Raw genomic sequence first — 20914 nt, forward strand, 5'->3', positions numbered from 1 at the left:
CAAAGGAGTTTAATAAATCTGTAAACGCAGTCCATAACGCATCATTTGTATTATCTACGTGTATGTTAAAGTCTCCAACAATTATTGCTTTATCGACATTGACCAATAGATCTGAGAGAAAGTATGCAAACTCTTTTAGGAAGTCAGCATAGGGCCCTGGAGGTCTATATAGGGTAGCCAAGGCTAGAGATAATATGGATTTGTTTCTTAAATCTAAGAGCGTAACATTTAGCACAAGTACTTCAAACGAATTAAACCTGTGACCTGTTTTCTGAGTAACATTAAGAATATCTCTATAGATTGTTGCAACACCGCCACCACGACCGATCAGACGGGGCTCATGCTTATAACAGTATCCTGGTGGAGTGGACTCATTTAGACCGAAATAATCATTTGGTTTAAGCCAGGTTTCAGTAAGGCAAAGTACATCGAAACTATTATCTGTGACCATTTCATTTACAATAACCGCCTTAGGTGTGAGCGATCTAATGTTTAGAAGACCTAGCTTTAGAAATTGTTTTTGTTCACTGATATTTAGATTTTCTGGTTTAATTACAATAAGATTTTTGCTAGATCCTACACTAGATTTATTGTTTGGCCTCACTAAGCGAGGAATAGACACAGTTTCTATATAATGTTCTACACTACTTATATCAATTAAGTTGGGACAGCAAAGACTGTGATTTGGACTTTGACTTACTAGTCATATGGTGTGTAACGTCTTGGAGATGTTGTCCGACAGAACAGCCGCTCCGATTCTGCTGGGGTGCAGGCCATCAGCGCGGTAGAGCCTAGGTCGCTCCCAGAACAGATTCCAATTATTTACAAAGAGCAGTTTCTGTTCATTACACCATGACATTAACCATTCATTTAGAGCAAATAATCTACTGAACCTTTTTTCTTGTCCTAGTCGGTACGTGGGAAGCGGTCCAGACACGATGATCGTTGCTTCAGGCGATGTGCTGCGAACCGTCTCGATCAGGCTTCTGTAGTCCTTCTTCAGAACCTCCGTCTGCAGCAGCCTGATGTCGTTCGTCCCCGCGTGTAGCACCACAGCTCCGACGTGCTCGTCACCGTTCAGGATCTCGGGAATCTGTGCAGCGACATCAAGAACACGAGCACCAGGAAAGCAGTGAGTGCGCACCTTACGCTTACCTGAGGTAGCACGGACATGACAAACCATGGAAGTGCCGATGATCACGGCGGCGTCACGTTCCGGCTCGCGAAGAGGGGAGAAGCGGTTCCGGGTGGAGATCTCGAAGACCGGGAGGGGCGGGGAAGTCCTTGGTCTGGTCCTGGCTCGTGTCTTCCGCTGTGGGATCACCCAGGGTCCATGGTGTTGCCTCGGTGCCGGAGTGAATGAAGGCAGAGATGATCGCGTCCTCCTGGGCAGAGAAACGCACGGAGTAGACGAAGTCGGAGTCAAAAAGTTACTAACCACTGACTTGTGAGCATCGGCGCGTGAAGTTTCAAGCGCTGAACGCCGATCTCGCAGCTCGGCTTGCTTCACCAGCAGAACACGGATCTGCTTCTCCACCGACTCCAGCTCCAATCGTACCGAAAACAGCTCGAATGTGTCCACACCTGCACTCAGAGGTAACGTTAGACACACATCCGATATGTTCGCCATTATAACAGATGAACAGTAAATTAGTAGTGATACTACCAATATCACAACTAATTTAGGACTGAAATGATGGATACAACCCGTATCCTTTCAGTGAAACGGGTGTAAAATGAGAGGGTCGATAGGCGCGAGGCCACGCGTGAAATGCTAGCGGGCTAAAGGCTAGTAGCCGAGATTCGGAAAGTTGGATCCAAGTAGCGATATCAAAGCAATCCGATTGTTTTTTTTATAAGGAATAGTGTCGAGGATAAGTTCACATGATATAAAAATAGAAAGTGCTTGTTTATAAATGAGTGGTAAAGAAGAAAATCAGGGATTAATGAATCAATTCGACGGAGCTCCAAACACAAACACAGATCGCACGCGCATGCGCAGAGAAAGTATGAAAGAACTATATTAACTATATTAAAGTAGTGTTATGAAATAGCAGAGCCCGGCAACATATTCTCAGTGTTCTGCCTTTAAATCCTCAAGCTCAAGCTTAACCTGACACTCTCCTGTGCCATGAACTATTGGATGCGGCAGTTCATCTGGCACAATGAATCCCGGTTGTAAAAGGCGTGAAACTGAAATCCATAGTGGGGATGTCAAAACCAAAATTACATATTACTTAACAATTAGTTAATAGTCATGTGCCTCAACAAGTAAAGTCATAACATAATGATAGATTTGCAAATCATTAGCTTTAATGATTAATTAAAGCAGACAACTGGAAGTTGAAGTGCATAGCGTTGACTAATTGTGGTAATTAACACATTAATTTACACTATTAGTTAATAAAATATGTTATTAAGGAATTAATACATGATGACACGTTTAATTAATAGCAATTCATGTATTACTTGGTATATTAATCATATAGACTCTTTATTAGTTGCTGATGCAGTAATAATTAATTAATGGTTTAGTTCTTCATGAGTCATACATTAACTCATGATTATCTGTGCATTAGTTAAGTATGAATTAATGCATATTAGTGCACCCGTATTGTAAACTGTTACCCATACATGTGTCCTTCGCTGCCCTTGATATCCCACAATCCAATGTGTTCCATTCAGCTAGAAAAAGAAAGAAGGCATCTGAAAGTTGTGGTTGCTGGTCAGTTTGTGTGTAAATGTATGTTTTTGACGTTTGTATTTGTTTGTATTCAACTTCAGGTGTAATTTCTAGCAAGAATTTACTACTGTAGTAATTAAATATTTGTTTAGTTCTCACCAAAGCTCTGTTTATTTTGCTGTAGATCTTTAAACTGTTACGCTGCCTCAGAAGTCTAACTAAAATCCCTTTTGTGAGGTACCTTCATGTGAAATCGCTGCCTGCAAAGTCATTGCCCTATAAGGCAGAGAGGCAAAGTTAGCTGCCAAAGATTTCGGATGCAGCCATGATCAAGATGATCTGATGAAGTTCAGCCTGAGTATATGAATGGAGAAGAAAACTGATTGTAGTGACTTTGAATATGGTATGGTTGTTAGTGCAAAATGGGCTGGTCGGATTATTTACTGGGTTTTCATGCTCAACCATTTCTACAGTTTACAGAGAATGATCTGAAAAATTAGCGACAGTTCTGTGGGTGAAAATGTGTTGTTGATGTCAGAAGAGAATGGCCAGACTGGTCCCAGCTGATAGAAAGGCAACAGTAACTCAAATAACCACACGTTAAAACCGAGATCTACAGAAGACCATCTCTGAACGAACAACACTTCCAACCTTGAAGCAGAGAGACTACATCAGCAGAAGACACACCAGTGCCACTCCTGTCAGATTAGAACAGGAAACTGAGGCTACAATTCACACGGGCTCAACAACATTGGACAATAGAAGATTGGAAAAACGTTGCCTGGTTTGATGAGTCTTAATTTCTGCTGAGATTCAGATGTAAGGGCCGGAATTGGGAATAAACAACATGGAATCCATCCTTCCTTGTATCAACGGTTCAGTCTGCTGGTGGTGTAATGGTGTGTGGGATATTTTCTCTGCATACTTTGGGCCCTTTAGTACCAATTGAGCATCGTTTAAACACCACAGTCTACCTGAGTGTTGTTGCTGACCCTGTCCATCCCTTTATGACCACAGTGAACCATATTCTGATGGACGCTTCCAGCAGGATAATGCACCATGTCACAAAACTCAAATCATCTCAAACTGGTGTCTTCAATTGCCCTCCACAGTCACCAGGGTCCTCATTTATTACCATTGCGTACGCACAAAACAGGCCCTGAAAGAGGCGTACGCCACTTCCGACACACAAGTTGTGATTTATAAACACAAACTTGACCCGAAATTTTGCGCACCTGCACGCAAACTCTGACCCATGCGTACAAACATTTTGGAGATGGAGCAGTTTGGCGACATCGACGGTGAGCTGGAGTGATGTCTTTTTGGTCACTTTTAGACAGAAAATCTAAAGAAAATTATACATATACAGAAAGATAATACAAATATAATTTCACTCACCAAGCCTATCACATGAAGCAAGCATCCATCCCTTCTTAAATGTCCGTGCCAGCGAGCGCATTGGGCCGTTTAGTGAAACTGACGCATATATAGCCTATCTAAAACCGTCAATCTTCATTATAAGTCCTAATCATAAATACAGTGCATGTTCACAATAACAGTTTAAATAAATAAAATAATGATTTAAACTTTGTTTTACTTCTGATGTAAACATTTAGATTAAATAATTACATGAAATCATTACTGAAAAGTTACAAATTTTTTTAGATTCAATAAATAGAAATATTTGTTGTGGATGCAATGCTTTCAAACACGTTTCCTCTGGCATGCTGTGTTTTAATGTTTAACTACAGAGATAATTGCTTATCATGATAATAGCAGATTGTCTGAGAAAATAGTTTTGTGCAAATAATTCACAACAAGGTCTATCTGTTTCCATTTAAAAACATAAATCAATTAAAAATACTCCTTGGCCAGTGGAAAAGATTGAGAAAAACTTTCTCAGAAATGTATTTTACACTATTTGATTTATTTATTCAAAAACAAGGCAAGGATAGGCTACTAAATGATTTTTATTAATGTAACTAATGTGACACCACATCCGCATTTCATATTTTCCTAATGTCTTGTACCGTTAAACATGTTTTCACGTGGATGAATAATAATATGCAAATGATATGCAGATGAGGATATGCATAGTAAAACTAGGCGTTGTAAGCTCCATATATGGTTGTTTCGGGGAGGAGATGCATGTGCACACAGTCTTCCGCTAACTGGGATTTATAAAGTGAATTCAGCGCAGTTTCTGGCGTACGCACGGTTTTATAAGTCTGAATTTTTTTTTGCGTATGCCATTTTTGGCTTTTTTGGCGCACGTACACTTTTAGTAAAGATCCTACGCACAGTTTTATAAATGAGGCCCCAGATCTCAATCTGATAGAGCACCTTTGGGATGTAGTGAACCGGGAGATTCGCATCATGGATGTGCAGTCGATAAATCTGCAGCAACTGTGTGATGCTATCATGACAATATGAACCAAAATCTGAGGAATGTTTCCAACTCCTTGGATTTATGCCATGAAGAATTAAAGCATTTCTGAAGGCCCAGTGCTAGCAAGGTGTAGCTAATAAAGTGGCCAGTGACTGTATAAGGCATTATGACTTTCTGTAAAGCTGCTTGGAAATGGCGTGTATTGAGAAACGCTAATAGATTTGACATGACGCTTGCTGGTACTTTAAGATGGGATAAAAAGTCAATGGATATTCTGCTTGTTTTAATAAATGTTGTATAAACTTTTAAAGTTATCTGGTTAACTGGCAGCTGCAGACAATACAGAGTTCTGCAGAGTTCTATTTTATTAACTCATTTGTCCTTTTATCTATTTATCTATCTAAACTTGCTTTTTAAGGAAAACTGTGTTTGTCTAACATTATTTGCTGTTTCACAGAATATAGGACAGTAAATATTTACCTGTGTTATCAATACAATAAATAAAGTAGGGTATGATTTTACCACAAAATTAAACATATCTGACACAAAACGGTAAATGCAAACCCACGTCTGCTGCCTGTATTCCAGTTGTTTCTGCAAATTGCAGCAATCCATTTCCTTTTCTTTTCTGTAGCTTTCGGCAGTCTGTAAAAATGATACCTCTGATTTCTTGTTGAATTTATTTGAAGAGTCGATCCCAAAGCTCTCTCCCATTTTAGATGTGTTTTTGTTTAATTTTCACGGCAATAACGCTTAACAAAAGGGTTGCCAGGTTTGCGTAACAAAACCAGCCCAATTGTTATTCAAAACCTGCCCATTAACTGCCCAAACTAGCCCAATCGTGTTCAGGGGGGTAAAAATCGAGTTCCGGGGGACCCGCAGACTAAAAAACAACCCACTGCAACAGTGTAAAAGTTTTCCATGAGGAAAACTGCGGACTTGGCACGGGTAGGTGTAACCGCAGTGACTCCCGCTTACTGTGATAACACGTGCACACCCTATATTCCAGTATAAGCATTTATTTTGCACTTCCACCTCAGTCACCACACGTTTCATTGTGGCTGAATCACATGTGTTGCAGTGCTTTCCGTTTGCTAAAACAGGAGGTGGCAGAACTGGGAAAAATAAGGCTTCTTGTGTTCCATCTATTCATTAGTTTATGTAGTTGCATTGGTCTTTGGCCATTGCATTAAGCATTCAAGCTTAAATTGCTTCTGTGGTTATATACGGGTCAGGGGGTATGATTAATTGCACTCATTTTTTATTGAATACATTTTTTTGTTTTGCATAATTAATCTCACTAAATTCATGTGTATAAGTGACAACCCTAGTAAACATTCAAATAAATCTAATTCTGTTCCTAGAAAGTGAGTTTAATCTGATAGATACTAATACTGAAGAACAGTGTATAATCTGGGAAGAGAAAGAGAAAAGATGAGTAAACATGAAAGAAAGTATATAGAGGAAGATGGGAAGGAAGATTCTTGTCCTCACTTGCTATTTATTCTAAGTCCTGAGATGTCAGAATAAACACAGATGGAAAACTGGACCTTATTTTACCTTTTAAAAAGAGTCTTATCTCGGTCAGGAGATTTATGCACTAATTCCAGGAAATCTTTATGTGATACTCTTACAGCGAGGCTGTCTTGGCTTGATATCTTTGACATACAATAGAAAAGTAAAAGATTAAAATGAACTCATTATACTCGAATATCCATTGCATACTTTGTTCTAAGACTCTGAAATTATTATAGTGAAAGCCATGACAATGCTTTTTGGGTACTGAGTAATGGCGGGGAAGCTATTTTTTTTATTTATTCTCTATACTTAAAAAAGCTGTCACTGTGGCAGTACCTTTTTAACAGTTACACCTTTTTATATTATTTACCCATTAAGGGTTAGTTCACCCAAAAATGAAAATTCTGACATTATTACTCACCCTCATCTTGTTCTAAACCCGTAAGACTTTTTCATCTTCGGAACACAAATGAAGATATTTTTGATGAAATCTGAGAACTTTATTGCCCTCCATTGACAACTACACAACTACCACTTTGAGGCTTCAAAAAGTTCATAAAGAGATCGTAAAACTAGTCCATATGAATCAAGCAATTTAGTCAAAATTTTCTGACACGAGACACGATCACTTTATATAATGAGCAGATTAAATTTAGGCTTTTATTCACATATAAACAGTTATCAACTCACACATTAGATCTGGTAAACGGAAGCTAAAGCATGTTCGCTTGACGTCCGAGAACCAATGAGGTTCATTCTCGTGTTGCACAGGACCTTTGAGCTTCTGCAAGAACCAATGAGGTTCATTCTCGTGTTGCACAGGACCTTTGAGCTTCTGCAAGAACCAATGAGGTTCATTCTCGTGTTGCACAGCACCTTTGAGCTTTTGCAAGAACCAATGAGGTTCATTCTCGAGTTGCACAGGACCTTTGAGCTTGTGCAAGAACCAATGAGGTTCATTCTCGTGTTGCACAGGACCTTTGAGCTTCTGCAAGAACCAATGAGGTTCATTCTCGTGTTGCACAGGACCTTTGAGCTTCTGCAAGAACCAATGAGGTTCATTCTCGTGTTGCACAGGACCTTTGAGCTTCTGCAAGAACCAATGAGGTTCATTCTCGTGTTGCACAGCACCTTTGAGCTTTTGCAAGAACCAAAGAGGTTCATTCTCGAGTTGCACAGGACCTTTGAGCTTGTGCAAGAACCAATGAGGTTCATTCTCGTGTTGCACAGGACCTTTGAGCTTCTGCAAGAACCAATGAGGTTCATTCTCGTGTTGCACAGGACCTTTGAGCTTCTGCAAGAACCAATGAGGTTCATTCTCGTGTTGCACAGGACCTTTGAGCTTCTGCAAGAACCAATGAGGTTCATTCTCGTGTTGCACAGGACCTTTGAGCTTCTGGAAGAACCAATGAGGTTCATTCTCGTGTTACACAGGACCTTTGAGCTTCTGCAAGAACCAATGAGGTTCATTCTCGTGTTGCACAGGACCTTTGAGCTTCTGCAAGAACCAATGAGGTTCATTCTCGTGTTGCACAGGACCTTTGAGCTTCTGCAAGAACCAATGAGGTTCATTCTCGTGTTGCACAGCACCTTTGAGCTTTTGCAAGAACCAATGAGGTTCATTCTCGAGTTGCACAGGACCTTTGAGCTTGTGCAAGAACCAATGAGGTTCATTCTCGTGTTGCACAGGACCTTTGAGCTTCTGCAAGAACCAATGAGGTTCATTCTCGTGTTGCACAGGACCTTTGAGCTTCTGCAAGAACCAATGAGGTTCATTCTCGTGTTGCACAGGACCTTTGAGCTTCTGCAAGAACCAATGAGGTTCATTCTCGTGTTGCACAGCACCTTTGAGCTTTTGCAAGAACCAATGAGGTTCATTCTCGAGTTGCACAGGACCTTTGAGCTTGTGCAAGAACCAATGAGGTTCATTCTCGTGTTGCACAGGACCTTTGAGCTTCTGCAAGAACCAATGAGGTTCATTCTCGTGTTGCACAGGACCTTTGAGCTTCTGCAAGAACCAATGAGGTTCATTCTCGTGTTGCACAGGACCTTTGAGCTTCTGCAAGAACCAATGAGGTTCATTCTCGTGTTGCACAGGACCTTTGAGCTTCTGCAAGAACCAATGAGGTTCATTCTCGTGTTGCACAGGACCTTTGAGCTTCTGCAAGAACCAATGAGGTTCATTCTCGTGTTGCACAGGACCTTTGAGCTTCTGCAAGAACCAATGAGGTTCATTCTCGTGTTGCACAGGACCTTTGAGCTTCTGCAAGAACCAATGAGGTTCATTCTCGTGTTGCACAGGACCTTTGAGCTTCTTCAAGAACCAATGAGGTTTGTTCTCATGTGTCAAGCAGGTTCGGTTTTGCTTCGGTTTACGTTCACTTTTCAATATTTAAATGTGAATAAAAGCCTTAATTCAATCTGTTCATCATATAAAGTGATTCTGTATTTTTGGACTAAATAGCTAAACACCTTCTGAAGCTTCAAAATCATAGTTCCGTAGCTGTCAATGGAGGGACAGAAAGCTCTCAGAGTTCATCAAAAAGATCTTCATTTGTGTTCTGTAGTTGAACGAAAGTCTTATGGTTTTGCCAAGACATCAGAGTGAGTAATAATTACAGAATTTTCAGTTTTGGGTGAACAAAACTTTTAAGGGTGCATATTGATACCTTTTGAAAGGGTACCACCCCAGTGACAGCTTTTGTAACTTTCAGAGTGTGTTTTCTATATTCTTAATGTGATTATTTGTTCTTAAGGCAGAACGTAAATAGTAGGTCATAAGCGCTAGAGGTAAGTTTCTATTATGTTTAATGGTGCAAAGCAAATATATTTCCTAACCAGTCACAACTAGTCTATGTTGAAACTTAGCCACAGCTGGTGCCACCGTCCTCTAGAGTATAGTGTGTACATGTAGAATACAAAGTGTCCAATCTGTCTGATACTAAGTTCATTATAGAAGAACTTTTGAAGCATGCAGTGGACGAAGGCAGGCCATTTTTCTTAAGGTAAGCTAATTTATACAGCAGCGATTGAAAATCTAATTAAAAAGACAAAATTAAAAGTAGAGAAAGGGAGCGAGAGTGGAAGACAGGGGCGGTGTAATTTCAACTTAATGTGAACAAGTCTACATTGTCTTTATTCCAATGTGTTAATGAGTTTTGGACAGCAACGCGGGGCAGTTCCATCATGGATATTGTCTTTCTAGGCCGCTGAGGAGAATAAGCTGTCACAGGCTTTTAACGGTAACAGTGTCACTGTGCAGGAGGATGTCTATCTGGGCATGGACTCAGTGCAGAGGTCACTGCGCACAGTAAGCCATGACAGAGGAGCTTTGCGTGGCGGATCTGTGTCATGCCGACAAATGATGGGGGATAGGATTGTCTCGTCTGATTGTGTGTGAATGCTTGTTAAATGAAAAGGATTGCAGTGGAGGAACAGAGTCTGTAATTAGTGCAGAAACGCTCACCATTGATCCTGCATTTCCTGTCCTATGAGATTTATGTTGTATGAGTGTTATTGGAAAAGCTTTTTAAAGGACAGTGGAAATGTGTGAGTCAGCAAGTCAGAATATCTATCTATCTATCTATCTATCTATCTATCTATCTATCTATCTATCTATCTATCTATCTATCTATCTATCTATCTATCTATCTATCTATCTATCTATCTATCTATCTATCTCTGTCTTCATTCTCTATCGTTCCTTATCTATCTATCTATCTGTCTGTCTGTCTTCGTTCTCTCGTTCTCTATCTATCTATCTATCTATCTATCTATCTATCTATCTATCTATCTATCTATCTATCTATCTATCTATCTATCTATCTGTCTATCTGTCTATCTATCTATCTGTCTGTCTGTCTGTTTTCGTTCTCTATCTATCTATCTATCTATCTATCTATCTATCTATCTATCTATCTATCTATCTATCTATCTATCTATCTATCTATCTATCTATCTATCTGTCTGTCTGTCTGTCTGTCTGTCTGTCTGTCTGTCTGTCTGTCTGTCTGTCTGTCTGTCTGTCTGTCTTCGTTCTCTATCTATCTATCTGTCTGTCTGTCTGTCTGTTAGTTTGTTCCATCTGTCTATTTGTGTTTTGTTTATTTTATTTGTTCGCCTGTCTTTCTGTCATCCGTTCATTTGTTCTGTCTGTCTATTTGTCTTTCGTGTATTTTTTTGTCTGTCTGCCTATCTATCTATCTGTCTGTTGTTCCTTTGTTTGTTTGGTCTGTCTTTCGTTTATTCTATTTGCCATTCTATTTACCATTCTATCGTTCTATCCACCATTCTATCTTTCTGTCTGCTTTTCTGTCTGTCCGTCGTGCATAAAAATCAGTTTATTACCTACATTTTAGGCTTATGTGTTTTTATTAGATTTTATAATACTTTGACTGATGTGTCGTGATATAATCAAAATTGTACAAAAAAAAATTAAAAAAAATAAAAAGCCTGCATGATTGGATAAATGAAGATCCCTTGAGGAATTTGCAGTTAGACGGGAGCTTCAGGAATACTATAAACGCATGATTCACAGAGCATATTTTCACCAACCCTGATTTCTTCACATGCAAGCAGATCCCTAACTAATATTTGTGATTTGTGATTTGACACAAAGAAAACAGCCAGCAGGAAGTTCTGGACGTGGCTGATGGAAATGGTTGAAAACAGCTCCTAGCATGAAAGCTCTCTCTCTGTAATCTTAAAGCCCCTTCATCACTTCAACTCTTCAAGACTTGAGAAGGGATTAGTTTGAAATTGTGGCCATCGTAAATAATGTATGTTTGTGTTTAAAACAATCTTTAAGAAGTAATTTAGCATGCCATGCGGTGCATATTTGATGTTCTTTTCTAAGTCCCTTCAAGGATTTCTCTCAAGGGGAGACCTGTCTTGTCACAATAGGAAGTTGTCACAAGAGTTATAATCAACACTTATTTCAAAACAGTCACTTTTTTTCCAAAATGAAATATATCAATATCATGGTAATTTTCTAGTGACTAAAAATAGTATTGTGAGAAGTGAACATAACAAAGCCACAAGGACATACACTCAGACAAGAGTCAAATAAATAATAGAGGTAGACTGTAACAGAGTTTGAACTTTGTTCTTTGTAATCAGGACAAGGTATATAAATAAATTATATGAAATGCACTTAATAAGTTACAATTTTATGACAGTACAGTCTTCTGTCTAAAACAATATCCCTGATTTTTGAATCAGGAGGAGGAGGGGGGGGGGGGGGGGGGGGGGTATTCTGCCTAAAACAATATCCCTGATTTTTTAATCAGGTTAATATTTTTTTGTGTATTAACATGCTAATTTCATCCACTTTTCAAGTTTACACACTGTATTGCATCCACAATCTGGCACTGCTCATTACACTCTAGCACTAATTTGTTAGAGCAAAATGTGTTTGGTAGCCACAGGCTCAATTATTGCTCAGTATTAAAGGCAATCTCAAATACAGCACAATCAACACCTTCGGAGAATCCTCAAGGTATTGTGTATTCATAGACAAAATTAGTTGGATGCTGCATTATTCCATGAGGAGCCATATATAAATGTATGCCTATACAACTGTAAATTGAATGCAACTGTTTTGTGCACTGTTAAAGACCACGTCCACCTGAAATGAAAGTACTTATATATTCATTCTCATGTCTTTCTGGTGGGGAACACTAAAGGAGATATTTTGCAGAAAGTCTGAGATCCTCTTTGCATGTTGTTTATTTATTTTTTAGTGAATAGTATTTTTGTTGTTGTACATTTTGAAACAAATGCATATATAAGTATATAAGCTTAATGTTTACAGTGCTTTGGCAATGTTTTACCACAACATAAATGCAAATAAGTGGAAGTGAAAGCCTGATTTAGCAATAGCTTCTTTTTTTTTTTTTTTGCACTTCTTGCATGTTGATTTTCCTTTGCTGTGCTCATTGGAGACACCTAACCATTAGATAATTCACAGAAGTCTGTGAGGTGAGAAAACAGATCTATGGATAGCCCAAAATCTTTTTGTATGACTGTAACATAAGAGGCCTTCAAAGTCATTAAACTCGAATGTCATCTTTCTGGTTCGAACATCTCATATTTCACAACTGTATGTTTTTTTTTTCAACAGAGACAGTTGATTTATGGAGCAGTGTGTTAAATGAAGGCAAAGGAATTTGTTGATATGTGGCTGACACTTTATTTCAATGGTCCACTTTAGACGTTTTACTAACTTTAATGAGAGTTAGTTGACAAATTGCAAGGTTCCTTAGAGTATTAGTAGATTGAGTATAACTATTAGTATTTAAAACCAGTCAGTTTAGGTAAAATAAATGCAGGAGCAATTCACTAGTTTATACTTACAAATAAGTACATGGAATATGCGTATTTGGCATGGTGTCCAGGGAGAGGGCTCCGAGCTCAGAATTTGGCCCGGACCCAAAGTACTCCTCCCCCTATCCCTGGATGGGATAGGAATAATGGAGTGAGGAGTTGGGTTGGAGGAGGGATGCTGGAAAACTGTTGTGGAACTGGGGTAAGTCGGCTCTCTATATAAGCCTCCTCTCGAGCTGATTGGTTAGATTATCTGAACGTGCTCCTACCCAACTTTGTTAATAAAACATAGTTTTCTAAAAGTTTACATGTCATCAGGCGTCTGTGTTTATAATTCTGTGTGTATATATGTGCAGGAATGCTTTCGTTTTATACAAATGGATTCTCTGCACGTCAAAGCATCTGAAATCTATAAAAGATTCATTAGTGCTCTATTCCTGCTCCTGTGCTATAAAACATTAATCTCTCTCTCTCTCTCTCTCTCTCTCTCTCTCTCTCTCTCTCTCTCTCTCTCTCTCTCTCTCTCTCTCTCTCTCTCTCTATCTCTCCCCCATTTTTGACCAAAAAAACCCCCACAATTCCCTCTCCCTTTATAATATATATTTTTAATTTAATTCAGTTGAGCTTTATTTGCACTACTATCTGGGTACAGTATTGTGAAATTACATTTTAAGATAAGTCAAGTATTATACTACTATTTTAGATGAATACATAAATAAATAAATAAATAAATAAATATATATATATATATATATGTGTGTGTGTGTGTGTGTATGTCTATATATACATATAAATATAAAGAAAACACTAGAATATTAAGATCTTAAAGGGATATTTCACCCCAAACTGAAAATTCTGTTGCTCCAAACCTGTATGTTTTTTTTTTATCTTCTGCTGAACACAAAAGATATTCTGAAAAATATGGGTAACCAAACAGTTGATGGACCCTGACAACATCCATAGTAGCCTATTTTGTCCATACTATGGATGTCAATGGGGATCACCAACTGTTTGGTTTCTAAATATCTTCTTTTGTGTTCAGCAGAGTTTGGAACAGCCTGAGGGTGAGTAAAAGATGACAGAATTTTCCTCTTTGTATATCTATCTATCTATCTATCTGTCTGTCTATCTATCTATCTATCTATCTATCTATCTATCTATCTATCTATCTATCTATCTATCTATCTATCTGTCTATCTATCTATCTATCTATCTATCTATCTATCTATCTATCTATCTATCTATCTATCTATCTATCTATCTATCTATCTATATATATATATATATATATACACACACAATTTGTTTGTTTTCATCAAAATTTTACATACATTTCTGTTGATGTTTAGACAAATGTCTGGAAAAATGACCCGTATTCATCTCTTAGCTCTCTCTCTCTCTCTCTCTCTCTCTCTCTCTCTCTCTCTCTCTCTCTCTCTCGACACTCCACACACACACACACACACACTCCCACACACATGCACCTCTCTCTCTCTCTCTCTCTCTCTCTCTCTCTCTCTCTCTCTCTCTCTCTCTCTCTCTCTCTCTCTCACACACACGCACACGGCGCCACAGCCTCTTCCCGTTCCTCCCGCGCGGCTGCACGGACACTCGGGTCGTTGGAATACTTCTGCTTTCACCGGAAATGTGCCATAGGCTACAGCCTATATGGATTCATCCTGACAGTAGTTTATCCTCTTCCAGTGTGACTTTCACCAGGTTTCGGCATTCCTCCGGGCCGGTCCTCTTCGGCAGAAGCCGATATTTGAGTTTGGATATTACTGTGATTGTGTCTCTGCCCAAATGACTGAGAGAGGAACCACCGGGAGACGCTGCTCTCCGTCCCGCGCCTGTCCGGCGACCGTCGGCTAAAGTTTTAACGACAGGGATGATGGTGGTTCATCTTCCGTGAGGTTTGCAAATTATTCAAATTTACCACAGCGAGGAAAACACCGTCTTCTCCAGTCCAACGGGGACCTCTTTCTGGGATTACTCATTTACTGGATATATTCATAAAACATGAAGACTTTAATTGTTGAGGGTAAGTCACGGAAATAATTTTAAAAAAAGTTATATTTGTTGAATTCTTTATTGTTTATTTAATATATATTTTAACAGCCGCATTTATATAGGCTACGCTACGCCGCGAGCATCACCAAATGTCAGTCACGGACGAAAAGGCTGCTTGTACCCCGGAACATATTGTAGCTAAATATTGAATCGCTTTGGTCATATTCAGAACTCTCCATAGAAAACGATAATTTTCTGCTTCCATCCACTTCGTTAATAAAGCATCCTAGTTTGACACGTCAGTCTGTCCCACTGAAAACAGTCTGTCAGTAAGAACCACAATTGCTGGCTCGTGCAGTTATGCATGTTTCTCAACTCGCCAATGCGCGATCATGAAGGGATGCGCGAGCTATAGGTGCACCTGAATATGTTAATGCAGGGTTTTCGTATGGTTAAGGTCGGTTAGTAGTTTCCTACCGGAGATGAGACTCTTCTCGCCCGTAATTTTATCTATTTGAACACGTTTTACTTTTTGGTGAGTAATAATAAAGGGGTTTGAAATATACGTAGCCTACTGTGTCAATTTGAGTTGTTTCAGCTGCGGTCATGTCTACTTATTTGCATATGGTGTTTGGGGGAGTGGTCATTGGCTTTTACACCCGAATATTTAATTACGTAGGGCTGGACAATGAATGGAGCGGACGAGGATTGCAAATAGTTGTTGTTGGTAATTGATTGTGGCGCGTATAGTTCTGTTGATGCTGTTTTGCGTTCTATGTTGGTATTTGGTATTTAATTTGATCTACAATATTATTATAGTTATCAAACGTACAACTGGTATTTTAGCGAATTCAATACCAGTATCTGAAGAAAGGGAAAGAAAAATCTAACATCCTGAACGTTTTCCTTATTAGCATGCAACTGCGTATACTACATACAAAAAGTGGCATACAAGTAGAATTGGCATGATGTGGATGGGTATTCTGACTTAAGGCATTAGAATTGAGCACACACACACACACATATATATATATATATATAAATGAGTAGCTCAAGATATATGTTATAGATAAATCAATTTAATGCACTTATTACAAAATAGTAAAACCAAAAAGAAAATTTTCAGTGCAATATTCTGTAGTTTGCACTTGTATTTATTGACAAATATGTCACGGGGATTACACATGAACATTAACTGACTAACTGAAATTCTATCAAGTTGTATTGGTGTTAAGTCTCACATTTGGTTTACATTCTACATCAGACAGTAATTCTGAAATAAAGAACATAAAGACTTGAGTTTAGTTCAGCTTCCTGTTTTGCTGTTTTCAACCCAAAGAGGACAGCAGAGCTTTATTAGGGCACTGTAGAAAAATGGTTGCAACACATTTGTTCTGCATTATCCATGGTCTAATTAGGATTTAACAAAGAACTTGATGATGCTTGTTGTTGTGCTCGCACCTGTGAGTTCGTGAGCAGATCTAACTAAAGATCACATCACAAGAAGCACTAGGAGGTGTTAAAAAACAGCAGTGCTCCACCCATATACAGCAGCGACTAAAAAGGATGGAAGCAGCTCACTACACAACTCTCGTCCGGCAAGCAATGCACTCTAGTGTCATTCTTTGCCACAATGCAAAAGGTATTGCATTAATTAAAGTAAAAAAAAAAAGAAAAGAAAAAAGGTTGCAGTGCAGTGTTTAATGCGTGACCCATCTTGTGTGTTTCCTCACGGTGTGCTTTCTCACAGGAGTTGTGATGTTGTGTAGGATGCCAGATGGACACGTACTTCACACTGTTTAGACCCATTGGGTTTCCGTGGCCCCTCCCGTCTCGCTGAGCTAACCTGATTGAACTGAAAAACACATTAAATATTCCATCATAGAGAGACGGAGAGCGTTAAGGATGAGAAAGAGGGGTAGTCTAGTCGCGCAGATGGTTTTGCTGGGGTAGAGAGAGGAAAATGAATAAGATGTCTTCATTTCCATTCAGTTTTGTTTAAATCTATTGGTATTTGGAGGATAAATGACGTATGTTTTTGTTTTTTTTGCTGTGAATCCTGTAATTAAAGCAAGAGCAAGACGGTATTGAGTGGTGACAGCCCTCTGCAGAAAGCTTTTTCTCTCATTCTCTTTGTTTGTCTGATTTTTGCCTCTTCTAAGCTGTAGTCACATATTTTATAATAATATTTATTTTTTTATGAGTGAACAATAGTATATAGAAAAACCTTTGTCATTTTTTATTATACTTTATTATTTACTTGCCCACATCAAACTGTTATCTTTTCAGTAGGACAAAAGAGAAAAAGAAAAATACATTTTGAATGTTTATGCTTTATGAATGTTTTCTGACTCCTAATTTATTGAATTAAATACTGGCTTTAAAAGGGTTGACACAAATATATATTTATTGTATGTTTTTTTATTGTAATATGCATTGTAGCTAGATCTTTTGTGCGCATCTATCTGTACATTGGCAGAATATCTGAATATTATCTGATTAGTAAGAAATAAGAAATAATTTATCAATTAATCAATTATAAAAATAGCCATTAGTTATTGCCCAAGTTCCTGATGACATGACTGTCAAGCTCCAAAATGAAGACAAAAACAACACAATAAAGTCATAACCAAAAAATACTTAAACGATCCACTGAAAATCTTCCCATCTGCTCAAACTCACAAATTAAATTTGTACTTGCTTTCAAATTAAAATATGGCACATTCTGAGAAAACCCAATAGGTTTGATATCATTAGGCCAATGCCATTGATTCTTGCCTGAAGGAGAATTAGAATGATTAGAGTGGCTCTGCAGTTGTGTTTTGAGCCAATGTCAGAATAGCGTTTTTCTCCAAGAGGTTTTTGTTTCAGAAAAGCAGCTGTAAACAATCCATTTTCTCGAGTCCATCGAAAAACATATTTAAACTGCAGGAAACATAGCCTGCAGCTCTCCAGCAGAAACGGGGGAAGCTAATTCATTGTGGTGAGCTTTCAGAAGAAGGCTTTGTCTAATAACTTTCCTTCAGACTGTCACTCTCAACCAGACCCTCTTCAGAACTATACATATTTACACAGACGGCAAACAAGTGGTTTCCACTCCAGTCTCTTATTATCCAACCAAATGACGAGGATGATCAGAATACATGGCAGACTTTCAGAGAGAGCTCTGTTGAATGGAGACTCATTTTGCTGAGAGGTCTCTCTGATACAGAGCTTCATCTGCTACTCGCAGGTGTAAAAAAAGAGGATTAGCTGTTATGAAGTCGCATGGGTTGACACAGGATGAATCAGGCTAGCTGTGGTCTGGATAGTGCTGAGATTTCAAACATCACGATAGGGCTTAGTGATCTTTTTTTTTTTTTTTTTCAGTTGTGTGCAATGATGTGTGCACCAGTTGAGAGGTTTAATTTTGAAAGCATCACACTCAACCAATCAAGTCGGCCTGGATTTTCAACTGTCATTTATACTGTGTAGTTAGAATCAGTTTTATTTGTTTTATTTTAATTTATTAATTCATTCTTATATATATATATATATATATATATATATATATATACTGTATTTATCACAAGGAAATTCATATATTCATAATTAAAAATATAGTATAGGTAAACACATAATTATAAAATATATAATATACACATATTTGCATCCTCATTTTAAAACATCCCTACAAATATATTCAAAAATGTTGAGAATAAATATAATGGGGAATAAATAAATTATATATGTATATATACATAAAACAACAACAACAACAGGTTTAAGAATAAACAATAATATGTTTCCAAGCATATGCCATTTCCACCATGCCTTTCACTTTGGTGAAATAAAATATCTTCTCTCAAAAGAAAGATCAAATAGAGTTTTGCTCTTGTGTCTCATATTTTGAGAGAAAACAAAAAGTGTGTGAGTTTCTGAAGTGATCTCAAAAAATCTCAAAATGAAATTGATTTTAATGACATTTCAACAAGAACTCATCTTGTGAGTGTGCGGCTTTGATTTTATTGCTCTATACTCATACTGTGTGTTAACAATTGACTCATGTGTGTCTATTTTGTATTTCTTTTAGGATTTTAGGAGGGACGTCGTTGATACTTAATGGAATTCTCAAAATATGTTTAACTTAAGTTTTATGAGCTATGAAAGAGCAACCAAGAGCAAATTTCGTGTGGGTTTGTCCTTGACACATTATGTAATTGTATGGATTCCAGGATGATGGAAACACATTGAATAATATAATAAGAATACTGAAAATACCAGCTTCCTGTATCTTGTGGGCTTCAAACTGTCAAAGCTGTGTGTGGCTGATGCTGCGTTATACAACATTTGTGGATTCAATCTTTCTCAAAAATTAATAAATAATTCCATCGCATATAGTGGGAAAGTATTGCAGGCGTGGTGAGAGACTCAATAGACGCTCATCAAATCCCTCTAAATGAACTGAATCCACTGCAATAGGTTCATTTATTCAGGTAATCTCACATACTATTGCAAGCTCTGTGTTCAACCGAATGACCAAACCGCATCAATCGAGTGACCTTTAGAGATGCAGTTTAATGATGCTTTGCAGTCAACACTGGATGTCTTGTGAATGACAAAATGTGGATATTGTTAAATTTGAAGTTATTCTTAGCAGAATAAGCTTAAGTCATAGTTGAAGGTGTGAAATTACGTTTCCAGCTGCTGTAACTTCTCGGTTAATGCAGCTTTTGACTATTAAAATGCTTTGAGCTATAGCGTAGAATGAAACTGGAACAACTTTTGCGTGATTTCAAATTGAAATTGAGGAGAAATTAAATCTTTGAGGATCGTCGTAATGGGTATGGACAATTTTGACTCCATTTTATGAAAATTCATAAAATTGTGCAGTTTTTAATATCAGAGTTCCAAACATTATTATTCTGGGTAAAAAAATACTTTATATTTCCTGCATTACAGGGCAATTTGATCAAAATCACAGTATGTGTAATTTATATCATTTAGCTTTTTTACCTCACAATTCAGACTTTTTTTCTTGCAATTGTCGAGCTTATATCTTGCAATTCTAACTTTTTTCTTAGAACTGCAAGTTTATATCTCGCAATTCTTCATAACACGCAATTGCGAGAATTATAACAGATTTGTGAGATATAAACACGCAATTCTGAGAAAAAAACGTATAGAAAAAGACTAGTACTTGAAATGCGAGATATAAACTTGCAATTACAAAAAAAGTCAGAATTGCAACAATCGCAATTTCGAGATTATGTCTCGCAATTCTGATTTGTTTAGCCTTTATAACACAATTGCGACTTTATATCACGCAATTGCAAGAAAAAAGTAAGAATGTTTAGATAAAAAGTCGCAATTACCTTTTTTATTTTTTATTCGGTGAATACAAAATTAAATCGGAAACAAGCTTCCATATAATTCCAATAATGTAGACAACTAATTTGTTAGTTCTCACTGTAACTTCTTTTTTAAGTGACAAACTATTGTAAACATCATCCTCCTCATCCTGTGTCCTTGTTTTTGTGCATTACTGCATGTACCTCGCTGTCATTTGTAAAATAAAGCATACGTCTGCATACTTATAACCTCATAAATACATCTACCACATTATAATGGTAAAGCAAAATTGGCCCATTTTCTCCATTACAATCTATATACACTGGAACATATCGTACCGTCCAGCTCTGTTAATTAGTGCTCCTCCTGGGCAGGTACAGTATTGTTTGATCAACTACTTTTGTCTGCATTAAAGTCTGCATAAACGATCATATGTAAATGTATTTCAGATATTGCCTGTGAGGAGGATCTAATTGCGGTGAACACGGTGCCTTGGAACTTACAGCGTAATTGTCAAGAGGTGGACATGCAGTAAAGCGTCCCTCTGAGGATTAACTCCGCCTCTATCTCCAGACAAACAACACTTTCTCCCTTTCAAAGCAAACACGTAAAGCTTTAAGCTAACAAATGAGCCTGTGCTCCTCTTTCAAGCTGCGTTG

General features: G+C 37.9%; 1 protein-coding gene across 1 annotated transcript in view; it reads left to right on the forward strand.

The window, feature by feature from the left end:
* Positions 1-14464: 14464 nt before the first annotated feature.
* Positions 14465-20914, forward strand: part of rtn4r (reticulon 4 receptor) — a 105447-nt gene continuing 98997 nt past the window's right edge. Inside the window, exon 1 of the mRNA XM_077241709.1 lies at positions 14465-14955. Within this exon, the coding sequence (XP_077097824.1) occupies positions 14934-14955 (22 nt within the window). The 5' untranslated portion in view covers positions 14465-14933. The remainder of the gene's footprint in view (positions 14956-20914) is intronic.

Source organism: Siphateles boraxobius, unplaced genomic scaffold (genome assembly GCF_051911475.1).
Source record: "Siphateles boraxobius isolate OS27281-9 unplaced genomic scaffold, OSU_SipBor_1 24, whole genome shotgun sequence".
Lineage (NCBI taxonomy): Eukaryota > Metazoa > Chordata > Actinopteri > Cypriniformes > Leuciscidae > Siphateles > Siphateles boraxobius.